Source organism: Coccinella septempunctata, chromosome 7 (genome assembly GCF_907165205.1).
Source record: "Coccinella septempunctata chromosome 7, icCocSept1.1, whole genome shotgun sequence".
Classification (NCBI taxonomy): domain Eukaryota; kingdom Metazoa; phylum Arthropoda; class Insecta; order Coleoptera; family Coccinellidae; genus Coccinella; species Coccinella septempunctata.
This window is the reverse complement of record NC_058195.1, coordinates 11,395,316-11,416,124: the sequence shown is the minus strand read 5'-3', so window position 1 is coordinate 11,416,124 and position 20,809 is coordinate 11,395,316. Positions and strand designations below refer to the sequence as shown.

Genomic DNA, 20,809 nt, shown 5'->3' with positions numbered 1-20,809 from the left:
ACAGCCAACAAAACATTCGTTCGCTAAAAATCTTTTCACCACTTAGGAAGGAGTTCTCTTCTTCAACACCTTCAAGAACACCACGCTCAAAACCTGATTCCAATGAATGAGGTCGATATTCCTATTATAACCTGATCTTCCATATAATAGAATCAAAATCTGCCGGCATAGCCTGTTTTTAGCAATTCAGACGTTATTTAATTTTCTATGTGATAGCCGTGAATAGTAATGCCATCCCAACTATACTAGGCGTCCTCTAAAAAACGAGACTAGCGTAAAAATGCCAGAGTAGGATGATCCTACTCGCATAATAATGTCATATTACTCGCTTGCGTAGTAGTTCACCTGTCAGAAGTGGGATCAATTATATTACCATAACCTAGAAGTAAATCTGCTGGTAAACAGATACACCCACCTTAGCTATCTTGCTCTCTAATTGCTGGTATCTTGGGTAAACTGGGATAGGTACTTGAGATGATCAGATTGAATATATATTTGGGGTCATTCGTTGTGGTTGCAGAAGTTTTCACTAGAAATAGGACAAAATTCTGACTACAGGCAGTGAGAGGAGAAATAATTTTGTCGTATGATTTTTATGATAAATTTTCAGAAACATAAACGAGATAAAATTCAACGAAACCTGAAACTTTCGCAGTTTACTTTTCACAAAGTAATAGAAAGACTCAAAGATGATTTGATCTGATCGTTGGGTAAATCTGATCATCCCCTCAATTCTTTAACTTCCTGAGGTAGCCTCGTACCTACTAGGGAAAGTTTCCCTAATTTCCATTATTATCTGAAGGTCTATACGGGTTCCAAATTGTAGGATTTAAATCCATGAAAGATTTGTCACTGATCAAACTTCATTATCAGTATATCGGGGCATACTCACCTATTTAAGAATCAAACACTCCCAGATAAGATATCCCTAAAGAACAATATAACCGGTGAATCAGGCAAAACAAATTTCGAAAGAAATGTTTTGGGAAAGGCGTCGACCTGCGATAGAAAAAAAATCATGAATGGAATTATCGGTTGGGTTGAGCGTGTTCGTGGCCAATAATGAATAGATCTTTGTTTTTGTACGTTGATATCTAGATCGGTGCGTGAGAATTCGTTTTCACGAACCATTAAAACGAAAAATTATCACGATATACAGAGTGAGTAATGGGTAAAGCACACAGTTCATATCTTGGGTATTCAGTGTTTTTTAGAAAAATGCTGTGAATTTTCCTTTGAAATTACCCAACTTTTCATGTAAAGTGCGTTCAAAAAAATTATTTGCTTCTGCTGTATCAACTGTCAAAACAGCATACTGCATCTTCTGCTGTACCAACTGTCAAAACAGAATACTGCATGGTTTTTATTTATCAACGTGCATTTATTATTGAATCTTATTGCTTCAGAAATAGGAAGAAAATAGAAGGATGGTAAAAATAGTCTATTGATAAATGTTGCAGCGACTTTAGGATCTAGTAGGTAAACTAGAAACAAAAAGAAAAAAGTAAGGAGTTAACCAAAGAATAGAACCCCCAATTAACAATACGAATGTTCGGCTTTTATCTCAACTGATTGAAGTCTCCGATGACACGTGTTACAGGGTTTTGAAAGAAGACATCAATTTGTTTTCGTATTGATTATGGCTGCCTTTTTCAATTCATCAGCTCAGGAGTCAGGTTATGATCTTTGATCACTTCCATGCATATTATTTCAATGTGAAACGGAAACTGATGTGATAAAGCGAACTTGAGAGCTGTTATAGAGAATGATAATACTATGAATCCTCAGTCAGACGAAATAAAATAATCAATAATTGTTTTATCGTTTCATTTGACTGGAAGAAAAATTGATCCTCTGCTAACTCAAGACTTACAAAATGCTCCCAATAAGTGAATGCGAATTTATAATGTTTATAAGAATATACAATTCAACCCTTTTAACTGAGTCATTCAACTATAATATTTTGTGACAGTGAAGTATTCGGATGATTTCGGAAGTAATGAGAAAAAATTTGCATTGTGTGCCAGACACATCGGACGTTACAATATTCAAATACGCAGACTGAAATTCAAACGGAGCGGCGTCCAAACCAAATGAAACAATTAAAAACAAATATTTCATTTAGAGCCACCATATCCAGTAATGCGTCATCAAGAAAGTGCAGTAGGAGAAATGTATATCAGATTCCACATTCAGAAGTTATTAAATCAATTAGGGGGCACTTAAATACTGCCTGTTCTGCTCATTCGATTAACACAAAGCAGGCCATTGATGAGAAGGAATAAGAGCATTATCAGACATTCTGGTAAATTGACAGCGTCTTAGGCTCTTTGTTTTGCGCTGAAAGCAATTTAATTCGATTTTATCTCTCACTTGGCATTTAGGTTTCGCCCTAGATCCAGCGACGTGCATGTATATGTACGTGGTTAAACAATCAGAGCTGTGTATGACAGTTTCAATGAGAATTTTCAGTTGTCAAAATTACATTAAAATTTTTGTGGAAGTCTATGTCTTCTCATACATCCATATAATGCAACCTCAGGGGTTTTTTGTGCTATAACTTACTCTGTGCACTCGAATCAAATAGCTGTACATACATATGCGTTTGCTATCTCACAAACATACCATAAAAATACCAAAAATTCAAAGAACCCAATTCTTGAAACTAAGTTGGACGTTGAATATTTTGAACGTTTTGTAAAATAAAAGTATTCTTCATATTTTCTCGTATAATACGCCGTTTTCGAGTAATTTGATGTTCAAAAATAAAAATGTAGCTGTGCAATTTGAAAAATTGGGTACTTTGGCTGAATACAACTCTGTTTAAAAGATAGACAGATGTGTAGTGTCACAGATTTAGCTTGTTATTCTGAAGGTTGTTTTGTTCTTCCAGAGGTGGCACAGTTCACTAAAAAAACTTAAAATTGCTTATTTTTTTATCAGGGCCGAATAGGAAAAAAGTGTTACTTTCGATCTGAAGGATCTACTGTCAAAATATTTGTACGAGTCAAAGACTCACACTCATATACTTTAATATAATAATGCTAAAACGCTAATTCATCTAAATATTTTTTCAGACATCGACCGAACAACATTTCGACTTATGGGTGAAGGCCATAGCCATAGAACTGATCAGACAAACCCCCCTCTTCGCCGTCAAATACCTGGACATCCTCAATCTAACGGAGGTCTCGAAAAACAAAGAACCGGACTGCCCCTACATCCCCCAAGACCAAACGACCAGAAGCGACATTACAAGGCTCAAGAAACATTGTCCACGGATAGTTGAAATGCACACCAACGATGTGCCAACGTCCACTGTTAAAGGTCAGGCAGCCGGCAAGGTCGTCGAGGAGAAAACGGTGGAGACGATCCTGAAGAAGTGCCAGAACGTCGAAACGTACGTCCCAGTGAAGGAGAAGTTGGTCCTCTTCGAGTCGCTCTGCCGACTCGGTAGGAAAGTGAGGAGCACTGAAGATGTCTCGTATAAGAGCGACGTGGAGACGAAACGTGCGAGGTCGATGCACGATTTGTCCAACGTCGGACCTCACGTGGCTGTGCGCGAAATATGTAAATATTTCGAGAACAAGACAGACACGAAAGAAATTAAAAATATCGAGAAAAATGTCCAAAGAAATAGACTTATGTGTTCTGAACCGCAGTTCTTGAGCGTTAAAAATTATCAGATATCGACCAGGTAAAATATCTAATCTAAAGACAACCACTCCTACTTAAGCTTTCTTGTTTTTTCCTCAGTTTTTGTGTATATACTGTAGTTATTCCCTGAATTTTGTAAATATCCCTATTGATTATGTATTATTGTTGACTTTTACGAAAGATACTAAATGCATCAAATATTAGTGAGATTGAAGAAACCAAAATATGGATTTGCCATGTAATAATAATAAGAGACTAATAATTACGAATTGAACACATGATTTTATAAGTTATTGTTGAATTTCTTCTTCACATTTCTTTGGTAGTGATCTACTTTAATAAAATACGTATATTCTCATGGAATAATGAAAAATAAATTATTTAAATTACTTGCAATGCTTTTTTTCCAACCTAAATAAATTCCAGCAACACAAAGCAGAAGAGGGTAGATCCAATTTTCACTTGGATTTTTCTGCTATCGCCTTGGCGATAAGGTAAAAAGTAGATCTACTCTCAAAGTCAATCAGAAAATTGATTTATTTCAATTCTTGTGAAGTAAGTATTCACAATATGACTGTGATTGACTTTTAAATATGTATAGATCTCTGAATTAAGAAACAACAGAAAATTTTTGAGGTGATTTATTTCATAAAATTATGTACCATTAAGTACGGATTTCTGAAAAAATATATCAATTTTGCAATATTCGAAGTTCCCCACGTATAGTGGAAGTAAAAAAAATGATTGGAGTGAAAATTCCAATGGTTATGCCCATGAAATATCAGCGAATGCACAAATGTGCATTCGGAGTTCGTACCAAACTTAATAAATTGTCACTGAATTTCACATATTCTTGAAGCTAATCAATATTTTGCTTAACCCTTATGGTAATTTGGTAAGACTTCGTCAGAGCAACACCATGGTCAGCATCTGCTCTTCTTCGATGGAACGTCATCCATTTAGTTGTCTTGACGATGGCAAATTGCCTAGTTCAATTCAGATCGTAACACTTGTTGATATTCATATATCAAGAAGTTTTTCGGACGTCACTTGTATGGCTTTTGAGGTGAAACATTTCTCAGCTGGTTCCGTACATAAATTCGTAGGGTGCGTCATCTGTTTGTGAGTAATGAAAGTTCTTTCATGGAGCGCAGATTTCTCCTTGGGCCATACAACTTAGTTCAAGAAAATAGTGGTAGGAAGCGCCACTACTTGAATAATACTCAAAGTCCCACAACGAATTCCCTTAAATATTAGAATTTTGTATAACAACAACTTTTTCATCCATAATTGCTTTCCAACTTACGAAATATAGCAAAATAAAATGAAGTACTTCCAGTTTTCTTGAAATGGAATCATTATTCTTCTCACTTCTCACATACAGGTGTGAATAACTCACAGGTCAATTGAAATTTGCTGCATCTTCTCATAATAATGTATACTTACCAAATACTGAATCAGAGAACGACTGTGGACTAAGCTTTTTCTACTTCTTCAATGCTAAACCCAACTATCAGCATCATTTCCACATAAAAATCACCTTTTTTCATCGATTGAAAGCAACCCACAATTCAATATGTAGTTCAACCACAGTTTTTCTAAGTAAAGTCAATAGTTGCTTCAATTGGGAATTAATTAATTTATTGATCCATAAGAATTAGCATTACGTTCAATCACTGAATATCAATATTTGAAAGAGAAAATTGGGGATGTTTTTGAGAAATAATCTCCGATAACCTGTTAAAAATAAATAAATAAAACACTATAAAACAATACATACATATAATTTATCAAAAATTCAATATTCAGATCCCACAAAACATCAACAACTAGGAAATTTCTCTAAAATGAAAATCTGGCACAATATTGGTCCTATCAATCAACTATTAACTCCTACTCCGGTTCATTACCGTCTAACCTTAACCTGAGTACAAAAATAAAACTGATTTATCCACAAAATTCGTATTAAAAGTTGGCAAACTGAATTTCCCGGTCAACTTATTGCCCTGGTTGAGTGCTTCGAACCTTTGGTATATTGTGCTAACAGTTCGTCAAAAGATTGCTAAAAATATTGCATAGTTGTAAACATTTCCCTAAAACAAATCAATAAATTAAAATTAACCTAACCGATCGATAAAATTTGCAATACTCGCACCAACTCTAACAAATTCAATACTGTGGGCCTATTTTAAATTTTTTTTAATTCGTTGGGCGTGCCAATTGATTACGTGATCATGTAAAACATATAAAACCGACTTTTAAAGTCCCCACAACGGGGTTCCTGCCCCGCTGATGGAAACAAGGTACTCTTGTGTAAAGAAAACTTTAAAAGCAATGACTCGCAATACTAAAAATCAACATTTTCCACTTCCTGCTTCAGTTGTCCTTTTCGATTGTTTCGCTCTGGTCGAGCGAGTCCAGAGTATCGTTCGAACTGGAATGGGTGAGATCTGTCAGCTCGTCAAGGTGCTTCTGCTTCTTTCTGACGTTCCAGTGAAGACACTCCGCCAGCGAGTCAAACCAATCGGATATTTGGTCTTGCGCACAGATGCTTGGTACTGGGTAGATGGAGGTGGTCACCCTCAGACTGCAGGATAATTAAAAAGTTAGTAATACAAAAGGGAGGAGGGATTAATCAGAATTCTACGACGACTAACAGGAACAAGTGACAAGTGTCCACAAGTATCCAGAGAGCTCTCAAAATGGTGGAGGATGCAGATGCACCACTTCTCTGTAGAAGGGTTTCTGCTTTGGCGAGCCCTACAGGGTTTAGTATTCCATACGGTTTACCAATGGCTGCATCTTCCCAGTATGCTTTCCAATAAGTTATTAAGAAAATAGATCAATCAAGGGATCTTTCAAACCGTTTCTACTCGTAAGCCTCCACGATTTGTTTACATAAGGGGATCTTGGACATAATGCCAGATGTGAAACACCCTGGATTTCTTCACCAGTAATGACCTGCTAGGATCTACGTGGCAGAGCATTATCATTCGGAAAAACAAAATATTCGCCAATAGCTGCGTGAAATCGTAGGATTACACCGTTGATAACTACATCAACATATGTCTGGGAGTTGATGGTTCTTGGAATTACATACTGATGAGTAAATCAGTCCTACCATGGATGGACTTTTTGAACGGTTTCTCTATGTGAGACTTGTCAGTAAAGAGTAGGTCCATTTCGCCAGTGTAGCCGCTTCATTGCCCACTATAATCATTGTCGCTTGTGTTCACGACTGAGTGTGGAATTCTTAACAAGGGTCTCGATGTTAGATTGACTTCTTGGGCACGTCTTCTGGCTGTCCTGAAGTCCTTGAAGTCTTGGGGCATGTCGAAGACTTCAGACATGTCAATTTGCCATTCTGAGAGTGTTGAAAGGAGGCCTGCTCCCGAAAGAGATAGATTTTGACGTCGTAGTTCGTCGTCTACCACTTCTGGGACTTAGACGAACTATTCCACTGGATAAAACAATCAGAGTAAAAGTAAAATCACAATTTGGCTCAAATTGAATGAATTGGCCACTTGCACTTGTGTTCGAACAGCCTTAGGCATCAAAAGGACTCTGCTGGTATAGTAATCGGATAAAACTTGTATTGGCTATTGGCATGATGAATATTTCATTTTAAATTTTTTAGAACCTCTCGACCTCATTGAAGATCATTAAAATGCACTTCCCACACAAAAAATGATGAAACTTGATGGAAACTATCTTCTCGATGAGCTAGAAGACGTTTTCATAATCGTAATAGGTATATTTAGATAAACGAAAAAAAATTGAGATGATACGGAAAATATGCATTTTCGGAAATCACCAATATTCTTATCTTTTGATAGGTGGTTTAGTAATGAGTGTTATATACAAGGAATGCACTACCACCAATTCATACGATGAATTGAATGAACGCACCCCTAAGCTTCCAAGTTGAATGAAAATTAATGTTTTTGTGTTCAGTAGTCTCTACCTTTTCAGAAAGAACTATTTCGATGGGTTTCACTAAACTTTGACTGGTAAAATGAAATGACCTACAGATCCTCATCTTCCAGAATACTACAACATAATTTACTCACTCTTCTAATCGATTGAATAAAACCGGAACAGAAAAAATGCAGTTTCGTTTTAATGAGTCATGCTTTCAAGGTTTTGAATGCATAAATTACAGTCAATCATACTAATAAACAATAATCATATGAATAAATAACCCGAACAATATTTTCAATTCAAAAAACTATTAATTTTCACTCAACGGCCCAACGTGAAGCAAATAAATACCTATCGCCAGGTTTCAGTTCCTGATGATGGCGTCCATCGAAACAGACATAGGAGGAATTCCTACTTCCACTACTGGGAGTTATCTGCAAATAAAAACGATGGCTGAACATTAAAATACAACACAATTCATCCCCCACTAGGGCTTGTGGGCAAAAATACGAGAAAAATAAAAAAACGCCGATTGGTGGTAGTGCATTCTTTTGTTCCGTCTGATATGGTAGCAGTACCTGTCTCCATGAAGTAATTCTTGTCTATTCCTGCCGTCGAATGAGACCCATGCTGTGTTCCGACTATCCGGTGAGACTGAGATCTGAAAAAGTGGTTTAGAGTGGCTTTCAATGAACATAGGGGTTTTCACTTCATTCTCGGAACAGTGAGGTCCAAAACAATAGCATGCTATCACTGGCTAATAAACACTATAAAATGGACAAACTCAGCTTAGGAACATGAGAGTAGCTTCAAAATAAAAATCTTCTAAATCGGTTAGTTGTTGAAAAGAATGAAAGAAATGTCGATTTTTGGTCTAGGATGAACTATTTTGACAGTTTGAGGTACTTACATAAAGGACTATAGCTCCGTCCCTATTCTATGTAATTGATTCAGATTTGGACTGTATCTAGCCAATAAATGAAGCAATGAAAATTTTCTTTGTGAATAACCATATTATATACAGGATCCACGAAAATGTAGATCCATTATCAAAATAGAAATACATCCAAATCTTCATCTTCTCAAATGACAACCCAAACTTTTTTCTGTTCATTATTTGAACATTTTTTGTTCGCTTTTAGTTGTTTTAAATAATGAACAGAAAAAAATATGGGTTGTCATTTAAAAAAATGAAAATATTGATGAATTTCTGTTTCCATAAAGGATCTACGTTTTCGTGGACCCTGTATATGATATGGTTATTTACAAAGAAAACTTTTAGTGTATCATTTATTGACTAGTCCAAATTTGAATCAATTACAAAGAAAAGGGCGGAGTTATAGTCCTTTGTGTAAGTACCTCAAACTGTCAAAATATTAATAAGAAATCAAATTTCTCGAAAACCGTTGAGACTTCAGACATAGTTGTGTTATCAAACTCATATTCAAATTTAACAAGAAATTAAAAAATGTGAAAATATACAGGGTGTTCCATTTAAAACAACGAAGTTGATAGTTGTGCAGAAAAAACGAAACACTTTTTATAGTTCTAAATAATTTTGGGAGATGCTCTACTTAAAAAGAGGAAAATTTTATTCAAAACTCTTTTTTGTAAAGTAAATAAAATCAGAGTAATCGACGGCTTCCCCATGGCGCGGATACCCCATATATCCACCAAAATTATTTTTTTTGTGAAAAACAGAAGAACATAATCTGGGTGACATCTGGTTGCAGCAGGATGGAGCTACAGCCCATACAGCTCGAATTCAATAGCTGTTTTGAGACAAAAACGAAGCCTCACTGAGATTGGCCTCACTGAGAAGAGACGTTGGGTGACTTCTTTCTTTGGGATCATTTAAAGATGATGAGTAGCTTAAACTAAATCATAAAACTTTCACAATTTTTTATAGCCCTTTCAAACTTGTCAATCGTCTCTGTCCCACTCTGCATCTATAGAAGAGACCAAAGTCTCTTTGTTCTGGATGGAAATCAATGAGTTGCAATAAATGTTTGGTGCCAAGCTCCAGAGTCTTCAAGTTCTGATTTCATCAAGAAGGATCTGATTTGAACAAAAATCTCAGCTTTTCTGCAATGGATGCAAAATGGGCTATAGCATCCCATTACAGACAATTGACAGTTGAGCCAAGGAAATCCATGGACTTCCAACACCTAATTATCCATCATCAAGTCACCAGTTGGCGTTTTGGAGAAAAAGCTAATGTTTAAATCTCTGAAGAGAATATTGTACCAGATGCCTTCGACCACATCCATTCATCCTACCAATACCTTCGTTCACGGCATCAAATAACTAATAATATAACAAACTACGTATAAATAAGGAAACTAAACCTTTTTTACCTTGAGCTCTACACCAGCCGGCACCACGATAGGCCTAAAACTCAGGGAATGTGGACAAATAGGCGTCACCATGATGGCGGGAACGCTAGGATGTATCATAGACGCGCCTGCAGCAACAGCGTATGCAGTACTCCCGGTAGGCGTACTAACAATAACACCGTCACCCTGCACCGAAGTGATATGTTTGCCGTCTAGAAAAAGATCGATGTTCGATAGATAAGGAGATGGACCCCTGTCCACCACAACCTCGTTCAGCACCAGCAGATTCGTGGGCTTCCTGGCGAGAGCGTCATCCCCTTTGCCTTTCAGGTCCTTCTTCATCACTATGCACCGCAATCGACTCCTTAGCGTCAACGCTGCGTTACCCTCGAGGACGTTGTTCACCTGCTCCTGGAAATTGTCGAATTGAAAGGGCGTCAGGAACCCGAGGGAGCCAAGATGGAAGGCCATCACAGGCGGCACGGACTCTTGGAATAGATGACTGGCGTAGAGTAAGGTACCGTCTCCTCCCAGGCATATTATGAAGTCGATCTTATCGGTTAGGTCGTCCTTGCCGTCCCTGAAGCTCATCAGTTTGTCCTTTATGGTCGAGAAGGCGGTGTACTGGTCCAGGAGGCTGTCTTCCATCACCTGAGCCTCGACGAAGACGACCATCCTTTTTTCCTAAAAAAAAAAGCAGGTGAGTTCTGGATTTTTCACGTAATGGTGGATATTTACCTGGATGAGCCACTGGACCAACTGAACGAATGGCGATAGGACCGCCACATCACGGACTTTCTTGATCACCAAGACGGTGAGGGGAGGTTTGTACCATGTGAGTCTCTGACTTGCTGGGTCTTGGATCGTCCTGGAAAAAAATAATTTCGAGAATCTTTAAAATATGCTACTTAAGTACTCCATGCAAAATCGGAAAAAATTCAGCTAGACCCATTCTCATTAGGTGCTCTCCTTTTATATTCGAATGATTAGAGAATGACCTTCCATCAACTCGAAAAATATATACTCTGCTAAAATTCACGAATCAGATAAGGAATTGAGTAATTTTCGATATACCTAGTATTTTTTACGCAGGAAACAAACTGACGTACAGTTATCGCCAAGCTGTGTCAAGTTCGATAACATTTATCAAATAACATTATAACTGCCGGACAAGATGTATTGGCAACTGATAACTCATAATGAGTATTAACGAATTGATTCTGATCGAAACCCCATTAGGATAACCTATGAATATTGAGATAATCTGATGTCATAAGATAATTATAAAAACATCGTGAAGTCGATTCTCGTGTTTCTTATTAACAACAAACAACCATCAGATGTTTTCTGAGAAAAAAGTATATGGTGGTTGGGAAGTCATGAGAAGGTTGCATATATCCTTATGAACTTCGACAAATTTTATTTAAAATTATGTTTAGAAAATACGTATAGAATTATATTACTTTTAATAGTTGGGGAGCCGAAGAGGGAAATTCGGAATTTACTCGAGCGTGTCAGATTAATATAAGGGGACATACCTTGGATCCTGTAGAGTACCTCTACCAAAAGTTAGACCTGTATATAGAGGGAATTGTCTTGGACAGCCTGTCAGAATAGTAAAAAAAAACTATCATTGTACATACTCGAGCCTGTCAGATTAAGATATATGTGGTTAATTACATGTTGAAAAGTATATATTCTCTTAATCTGACAATTTAAGCTTGTCGAAAATGTGTGGGAGGGCGCCAAAGTTGCAAAAAAAAAACGTCACGTGTACATTATCGAGCGCGGTGGCGTTTTTTCTTATTTTGAAGCTAAGGATTCAAGAATAACGGAAAAAATATAATCCTACAGTTTTAGCAAGCCGAAACAATAGAAATTAGCCATAAAGGTACAAAAATCAGTTTTTTTGAATTATCTCCTCCCCTGGGCTTCAAATCTTTTTCGCATTCATTATAGAATTTGTAGAGCATAACTATTTTTACAAATTTTGTCCTAAGCAATTTCTTCTACGTTCAAACGTTTTTGAGATATATGGCGATTAATGCGAGGTGTTTAGCGATACATGCTGAAGCGAAAATTCACTCGTTGGATAATAGAACATTCTAATAAGGTTCAGTCAGAGACAACACTAAAATTTTCGTCATTGTCATCATAGAAATACCTTGTCACTTTGACAATTGGATGAAGGTAGATTAGACTGGGATTCTACATTGACCTTGCCCTTTCGCATGTGTGGCTAAGCTCCTCGCCCTTATCGCCCTCTAACTCGAGAACGGTGAAGAGTATGTAAAATTGCTTCAGACAAAAGTTTTGTAGAATTTTATTATCTACAACTTTCATAATTAAAAAAACCGATTAGAGTTACAGGCAGGGGAAAATTCGAAAAAAAAAGCATTTTTATCATCTTCAAAGTGTCAGATTAAGAAGCCCCCCCTGATTAGTGTCAGATTAATAGGTCAACACGTCTACAACACCGAGATTTACCATCCCTATGAAAATCTGACACGCTCGATTATGTACAAGTAATGATTTTTTTTTTTACATTTTTATAGGACTGCTGTGACCTTTCGTCAAGTAAAAATTGTCAGTCCCTTGAAAAGTAGCTTTCTTTGGGTCCAATTAACATATCCTCCAAAAATCTGACACGCTGGAAATTTTCTTTTTTACCATTTTCAATACTTCCGTACGGCCAATCCCACCGCACAAACTGTCAGATAAGCATGAATTCATTATCAGAGACACGTAGGGCATATACAGTATCTTAATCTGACACGCTCGAGTACGTACACCTGACGATTTTTTTTACATCTTTGAGACCCTGCAGAGGCTTTCCCCACCGCTGAAAGTGCATACATCATAGAACCTTTTTTTCTTTCTACCATCTAATCTTCAAAATCCACTAGGTCTCCACAACGCTCAAGTAAATCCCGATTTAGCATCGTCGGCTCCCCAACTATAAAGCTATTTCTTGGAATAACCTAGGAAAAACTTGCACCAACTATGTACCATCTCTGAGGGTTGTAGCACCCTCAGTAAGTTTATTTGACGAACATAACATATTTCTTGGTATCAAACCCAGCACTATTCGAAAGAACTGGTCGATAATTTTTGTTCACCTAACAAAGCTTATACCCAGGAAGTCTATCTATCTTTATGTTGAAGACGAAATCCACATTTTGTGTGGAAAGGCATGTGCAACATACTGTCAGAATTATGGTACGGAGGACGCCAGCTTATGGAGGTAGGTCACCTTTGGTATTCACCACAGCAATAAGGCTTGCCTTTCACCCAGTTGGTGGTAGCACATACCCTTCCTTATAATTAGACACTACCCAACCCAATTTTCCTACAAGATGATGAACATGTAGCTAGCTAGAATGACATTGGCTTATCTTGAAGACGATCAGTCGATTAGTTGCCTTGGCCACCTAGATCTCCCGATCTTTCACCCATAGAACACGTCTGGGACATCCACCACAGACTCTAGCCTCACTTAGATATGAGGTACAATCATTAAACTATCAATACTTCATTGGTACTGTCTTCCATGAGTTCTATGACACTTATTCTTGATAATAACCATCCTAAGAAATATTCCCTAGTATAAACAAACAACCGAAAGAAACAATCTCCCCTTTATCAGGCCCACTCATCAATATTCTCAACAAAAAATCTGAAACAGATAGTCGCATTATCTGACGACCTCAAAATCGTCCGTATATCCTCAGAAGTTAATTTCTTCAATTACCTGCCACCTCTAAAACGCTCATATGTCGTGGGAATTCACGCGGAACCTTCTCATTCGTCCGTTGCACAAACAGCGTGTGGAAACTGACGATAAACCGAAGGAAAATACGTGAAGAAAATGGGACTTTCCGAAAAAGGGGTCAAGAATGTAGACGCAACCGGATTTTGATCGATTGCCTAAGCTCGAAGGCCATGGGTACTTGTATTCCATGGGAATAAGAACATCAATGGGAGGATGGGACATCGGAAACAATAATGTAAAGATGTGAACAAAATATCCGAATTGTATAGCTATACTAAGTGACATAGAAAACAGAACACTTAGTAAGTATAAATAAATCTTCAAATAGAATTTCTAGGAATATATTAGTTAGTTAGGATAAGAAACTATCAGTTTTTCAACCATTTACAAGGTGAGTCTTGTACAGAGTATACCTAACTAGTCTAGAAGTACCAGAAACAGCCAAAATCAAGCAATTTGGAAGATCCTTCACGTATATTTTAACAGTAGATTCTTGAGGTAAAAAAAAAAAAATTTCTCCTCATTTTTAACGATTCGGACTTGATAAAAAGATAAAACCATTTTAAGATTCAACAATGACCTATGCCCCCCCTCCCCCTGAAAAAACAAAATTCCCCTCAGAATAACATGCTGAATCTCTGATACTACACATATGTGGATGTTTGAAATAGAGTTGTATTCAATCTAAAATATCTATTTCATAGATATTTTTTATTCTGGAATATCTAATAACGAGGAAATAAGAAGTTTATTTTTGAAAATGGCTAAATATTCCTACTTTTCAGATTTGAGTTATTTAAATTTCTGGTATCTTTATGGTATTTAATGGACCTAATGAAGGAACTGGAAGATTTAAGTGGAATTTTATGTTCGGAAAAGATTCATAACCTCAATGAGAAACTTTATTCGAAAATCATTCAATTCCATGCATCTATTATAAAACTGTATATAATATTATATAATATTCAGGATGAATTATATCAAAAAACGACTAATTATATGAATTTATTCCATTTAAGATTCAAAATCGTGCCTCACGTGTTCAGTCCTAGAATCAATATTTCTATCATTACATCAATTAATAGAATTCAAGTCCTCCTAATTGCTCGACAATTATGTGATTAAATCAGTGGCGGATCTATCCGATATACGTAATAAAAAAATATGCAGAATAGCAGATCAACTATTCTTGGTTCGGTATACCTTCAGATGAAATGAAAAAAATTCATCCACTTATTCTTAATCTTCATTCAGCAGCAAATCAATATAACAGTCGCGGTTTTCAAATTACACATCTTTTTAGCAATTATGTCTTTCCACAGAACCATAATCATGGCAACATGGACTGTACTTTGTTCACAATTCAAGTCAAGGTAATAATAATTCAATATACAGTCTGTAACTTGAAATCAAAAATGAAGAATATATTCATTGAAAAAAGTGTTTTTCCATCATAATTTCTCATGCCTATATTCGATAGTTTATTGTAAGCAAATTTGGATAACCCCTAAAAAATACTATCGTACTGATGATTCACTTCAATTTTTTTTTTAATTAGTAAGACATATAATCCATTGACCCTTCTACGAGAAACACACTGTACCTATAACTCCGAAACTGTCGACCGGATTTTGTCCATTAGCGAACCCCTCAACCTAACCTGTTGTCAACAAAGGTCAAACAGTAAATTCTACCAGAACAAACGATTCATTATTAATGAAATTCGAGAATATGAAATGGGACGATCAATATTACGCATCGACGGTATGAAAAACGAGATTCTACTAGTTTTCGATAGATGAATTATACTGCTCCGCTGACCAAGACAAATGGGAATTTCGAAATTGCTGTTAATTTGCGCAGTATATGAGCATTAGGATGAAATTGGGCTCCATTGTTCAGATCTGGCTTACTGTAAAAACAAAAATTGACGAAAAAAGTCCGAGAAAATTGAGATTGAAGTTAGAACCGATGACAGACAGGGGTGGCTAGTACCCATTCGACTCATAGAGCAGAGTAGGCCTCATTATTTTTGAATGTCATCATTATTTTTGCTGTGGTAAATAGTACAACCATATGTATGGTTTTTATCAAGATTGTAACATAGAAGTGGACGTCAATTTTGAACATTTCCCATTAGTAAGGAGCAGCACAACATGATTATTCTTTTTGTGGTTAATAGTGCAACCATATACAGCGTCTTTATGGATGATTGTAACATAGTAGACGTCAATTTTGAACTTGCCCCTTTAGTAAGGGGCAGCACAACATACACTCATCATCATTCTTGTTGTGGTTAATAGTGCAACCATATACAGCGTCTTTATGGATGATTTTAACATAGTAGACGTCAATTTCGAACATACCCCTTTAGTAAGGAGCAGCACAACATATACTCATCATTATTTCTGTTGTGGTAAATGGTGCAACCATATACAGGGTCTTTCTGAATGATTCTAACATAGTAGTGGACATCAATTATGAACATGCCCCTTCATTAAGGAGCAGCACAACATATACTCATGATTATTCTTGTTGAGGTTAATAGTGCAACCATATACAGCGTCTTTATGGATGATTGTAACATAGGAGACGTCAATTTTGAACATGCCCCTCAAATAAGGAGCAGAACAACATATACTCATCATTATTTCTGTTGTGGTGAATGGTGCAACCATATACAGGGTCTTTCTGAATGATTGTAACATGGTAGTGGACATCAATTTCGAACATACCCCTTTAGTAAGGAGCAGCACAACATATACTCATGATTATTCTTGTTGTGGTTAATAGTGCAACCATATACAGCGTCTTTATGGATGATTGTAACATAGAAGACGTCAATTTTGAACATGCCCCTCAAATAAGGAGCAGAACAACATATACTCATCATTATTTTTGTTGTGGTAAATGGTGCAACCATATACAGGGTCTTTCTGAATGATTGTAACATAATAGTGGACGTCAATTTTGAACATGCCCCTTAAATAAGGAGCAGCACAACATATACTAATCATTATTTTTGTTGTGGTAAATGGTGCAACCATATACAGGGTCTTTATGAATGATTGTAACATAGTAGTGGACGTCAATTATGAACATACCCCTTTAGTAAGGAGCAGCACAACATATACTCATGATTATTCTTGCTGTGGTTAAAAGTGCAACCATATACAGCGTCTTTATGGATGATTTTTACATAGTAGACGTCAATTTCGAACATGCCCCTTTGGTAAGGAGCAGCACAACAGATACTCATCATTATTTCTATTGTGGTAAATGATGCAACCATATACAGGGTCTTTCTGAATGATTGTAACATAGTAGTGGACATCAATTATGAACATGCCCCTTCATTAAGGAGCAGCACAACATATACTCATGATTATTCTTGTTGTGGTTAATAGTGCAACCATATACAGCGTCTTTATGGATGATTGTAACATAGAAGACGTCAATTTTGAACATGTCCCTCAAATAAGGAGCAGAACAACATATACTCATCATTATTTTTGTTGTGGTAAATGGTGCAACCATATACAGGGTCTTTCTGAATGATTGTAACATAATAGTGGACGTCAATTTTGAACATGCCCCTTAAATAAGGAGCAGCACAACATATACTAATCATTATTTTTGTTGTGGTAAATGGTGCAACCATATACAGGGTATTTATGAATGATTGTAACATAGAAGTGGACGCCAATTTTGAACATGCCCCTTAATTAAGGAGCAGCACAACATATACTGCTCATTATTTTTGTTGTGGTAAAAAAGTGGAACCATATACAGGATCCTTTATGAATGATTATAACATATAAGTGGACGTCAATTTTGAACATGCTCCTTTAGTAAGGAGCAGCACAACAAATACTGGTACAGAAAAGTTTTGTGTGTTTTGCTGGCCGCTAGGGCAGGATGTAATTAGAGAGATGTTGCGAATTTCCTTCAATCTAGTGAAGCCGTAGTTTCTCGGCCCTTCCCCAATATCCATAAAATGGAAACGAGACCGAGAAGTGCACGCCCAAGATCTACCACTCCTGCACAAGATCGGTTTTTATCTATGTCTATATAAACAGTACATAGCAGTACCTAAAATCCAAATCCCACTACGATCTCAAAGTAATTTATCAAGACAATGTATTTGAACTGATTAGAAATTAACGAATACGATGTTTAATTTCAGATGCTTCAGTCCACTTTCACAGGTATTAGACCGATAAGTGCGATACCTTGGATGAAATAGTATACTTGTATTTTCTACTCAAGTGTGTTTTTTCGGTCCAAGTTGCAAATTTCCTGCGTTAATTTCGTCTAATTGGCCTCATGAATTTTATCTTCTCTCATACTAACGGCCATATAATTGGAAAGTATCGCAAAGAAGGAGTTTTCTCAGGCCAGAAATTGATTGATTTTTTAAGATGATTGATCAACAAAATTTAACTTTTTGTATCACCATGGTTATCATGAACAATTCTATGCTATTTCTAATCAATATTATTGAGATTATACAAAGGATACTGAATTTTGTACTCCGTATCATATAGTGACTACTAACCAACATTTTTCTGGGAAATTCTAACCAACATGTATCAAAAATGTGATAATGTAACTAACACCTACTTCTGTTTCCAATTCAAAAGTTTATATGAGTTTACCAAAACAGCTCCAGTTAATATTCTTCAATCTGCATAATTATTGTTAAGAATATTCATCGTATTCAAATGTTCATTAGAAATGCCGAATACGACAAAAATACAGGAAGATTCCGAATAGCACCAATAGACATTATTCTAATGATATACAAAATTACATCGAGAACCTTCCTGAACAACTTTCAAATTCCGATTCTCAGACAATGGCTTTATTAATACGCATTGGAAATGGAGTTTTTCAGTCAACATTTACCAAAATATTTATTCCCTTTTGCGCGCTCGTTAATATGAACGAAAGCGTTATCATTTTGTCTGTAGATTTCGAGTTTTGAACCGATAATAGATCCCTCACTCAAAAAAAAAAACACTTCAATTGAATTTAAACTCATTCACTATTTATGAGGTACTGATACTTAGGTACATCTATGTGAATTTAGTATCGTGGTAAATGTATCATCACTAAAAAGAATTGAAAATCTGATCTCAGAAATTATTCACCAAATGATGTTTGCATGATAATTACTTAAGATTGTTATTACTTTGAGTTTTGACACATAGCTTTTCGTATCAACCTCAAAAACTTGAACTATGTGTTTAAAACAATTTGTCCAGCCCAAATTATAACAAGAAATATAACCTGAATATCCATTGATTACTCTGAATTAACGTCGAAGTGCACCCAACTCTAGATAATCATCCCTGCACTTCAAGACTTTGTTCTGAGCAATGTTTTCGCTTTTCGAATTCTAAAAACTGATCGATCTCTAACCACGCTATCTGATGACACGCCAATTATTACCAATCACCCCTTAAATAATAAATTGAATCTATATTGACCTGTATTGCCTGTTGCGAGACGTAACATCCCTCTGCACCCCGCTGTCCTCGTTCGGTAAACCACCCGTTACGATGTTGTTATTGCGAAGATCACTATCACCACCGTCGCCTATATCCGAGCGCAATTTCATCTTCTCCAGCCTCATCTGTTCGAGCTGGGCGCGGAACACGTCTCCCCTGGCCACCATACCGACCGGATCCGAGACCCTCGGATTATTTTCGAAAAACGCCGGATCTCGACGCGGCACGCACCTCAGGCTCATAGTAGGCTCATCTGAGGTTTCCCCGGCTGTCGGTCGAGACCGCTACAGGTGTCTTCCTCATTTCGCGCCCCGTCGGTCGAACAAAAGAGCGTCGCGATCGAAATCGTACCGTACGAGAGTCGACGGAGGACTGTTCGAACGTTCGGGTTCAACCTTCGGTGCGATATCGACGAAATTGCTGGAGTAAATAATGGTAAAGATCGCTCAGCTTTTGTTTACGCGTGCTTCCAATGCACGCAGTCGATAGGAGATGATGACTCGCGAGGCGCTTTCAGATAGGACATTTGCGATAAGACCTAAGGCGGATCTATCGCAGAGATTGTGCTTATCGTTTGTGCCAGGGTCGACAATGTGTTGCATCGTTCGATTTCGCCGATCTAGTGGTCTACGTCTTCAAGTGAGCTACGGAATTTCTTCAGTCTCTGTGGTCGTAAATTACCCATTATCCATAGAGGGGACAGCGCGGTCACCAGCTTCTGCTTTGACGAACACTAAAGGGTTTTTGTTTCTGATAGAGATCTATGGTCTCCACCAAACAGGCTGCTTATGCCTGAAGGTCACTCTTGATTCACCGATGGCTCTGTGTTGTCCGCGGGGACTGGATTGTAGAGCCTCATCCTAGGGAAGAACTGTTCCATAGTGCAGTCTGAACTGTATACTGTTCTTGTCTGCACACTGGAGAATCAGATGATACTCCGGAAAACACATCTTTGAAGGGTGAGGCGTAATGAATGGATAATATGAAACCTGCGGGTAGAGCAAGTTATGGCGGTTCAGAAAAATATGCTTTATGCTCAGTGAAAGGCACTTTCGTGATTTGCGAAAATTCAAGACAATTACAACCTTTGCCACTCGTTTCGGAGGCTAGTTTCCAAATAGAGAAATTTTTTCAATCTGTTTTCTGGATAGTACCTATTCCTTGATAGATGCGCTATCGAATGTAATTAATGATTTTCGGGGCGCATGCATAGTTATCTTACTCAAATTTCCTATTTCGCTTAGACCCGTTTGCACCAAAATTACTTAGTGTTAAGTGTCCCTTAAAATGAACTTAACTGGAATTACGTTGCACCAACTGTTAAGTGACATTAAAATGGCTAAAGCTAACCTTAAATTTATGCGCTCCTGTGATAACCACTTAAATATTTGAGGGCGGGATTCTAACCTAGAATAATTTGTTGAACTGGCTGCAGAACTTCCCATTTTTGATGGATTTTGAAAATTGAATTTCATTATTGAATATCAAGCCTTTTCTTTTGCCTTTATTGTTATGCTATAAGTCTTTCAATTTTCAATTTTGTGTCACAAATCATACTATACTTAGCAACAACTCTTTTATTCTGTTAAGAAGTTGAGTGCCCTTTGTAG

The 20,809-nt window shown here is 36.9% G+C and overlaps 2 protein-coding genes across 6 annotated transcripts in view; one reads left to right on the top strand and one right to left on the bottom strand.

The window, feature by feature from the left end:
* The window catches only part of LOC123317166, a 53,601-nt gene extending 49,555 nt beyond the window's left edge, over positions 1-4,046 (top strand). Inside the window, exon 3 of the mRNA XM_044903556.1 lies at positions 3,078-4,046. Coding sequence (XP_044759491.1) covers positions 3,078-3,701 — 624 coding nt within the window. The 3' untranslated portion in view covers positions 3,702-4,046. The remainder of the gene's footprint in view (positions 1-3,077) is intronic.
* Positions 4,047-5,425: 1,379 nt separating this feature from the next.
* LOC123316297 (NAD kinase-like) overlaps positions 5,426-20,809 on the bottom strand; it is a 62,064-nt gene continuing 46,680 nt past the window's right edge. For 3 of the 5 annotated variants that reach the window (XM_044902305.1, XM_044902303.1, XM_044902306.1), the window contains exons 3-6: positions 10,653-10,782; positions 9,936-10,598; positions 8,157-8,239; positions 5,426-6,244 (exon numbers count right to left, since the gene is read on the bottom strand). In XM_044902305.1, the coding sequence (XP_044758240.1) occupies positions 6,034-6,244; positions 8,157-8,239; positions 9,936-10,598; positions 10,653-10,782 (1,087 nt within the window). In that variant the 3' untranslated portion in view covers positions 5,426-6,033. Of the gene's footprint in view, positions 6,245-7,929; positions 8,013-8,156; positions 8,240-9,935; positions 10,599-10,652; positions 10,783-19,178; positions 19,672-20,809 lie in introns of those variants that run through there. The other 2 variants (XM_044902304.1, XM_044902302.1) reach the window with 2 other exon arrangements.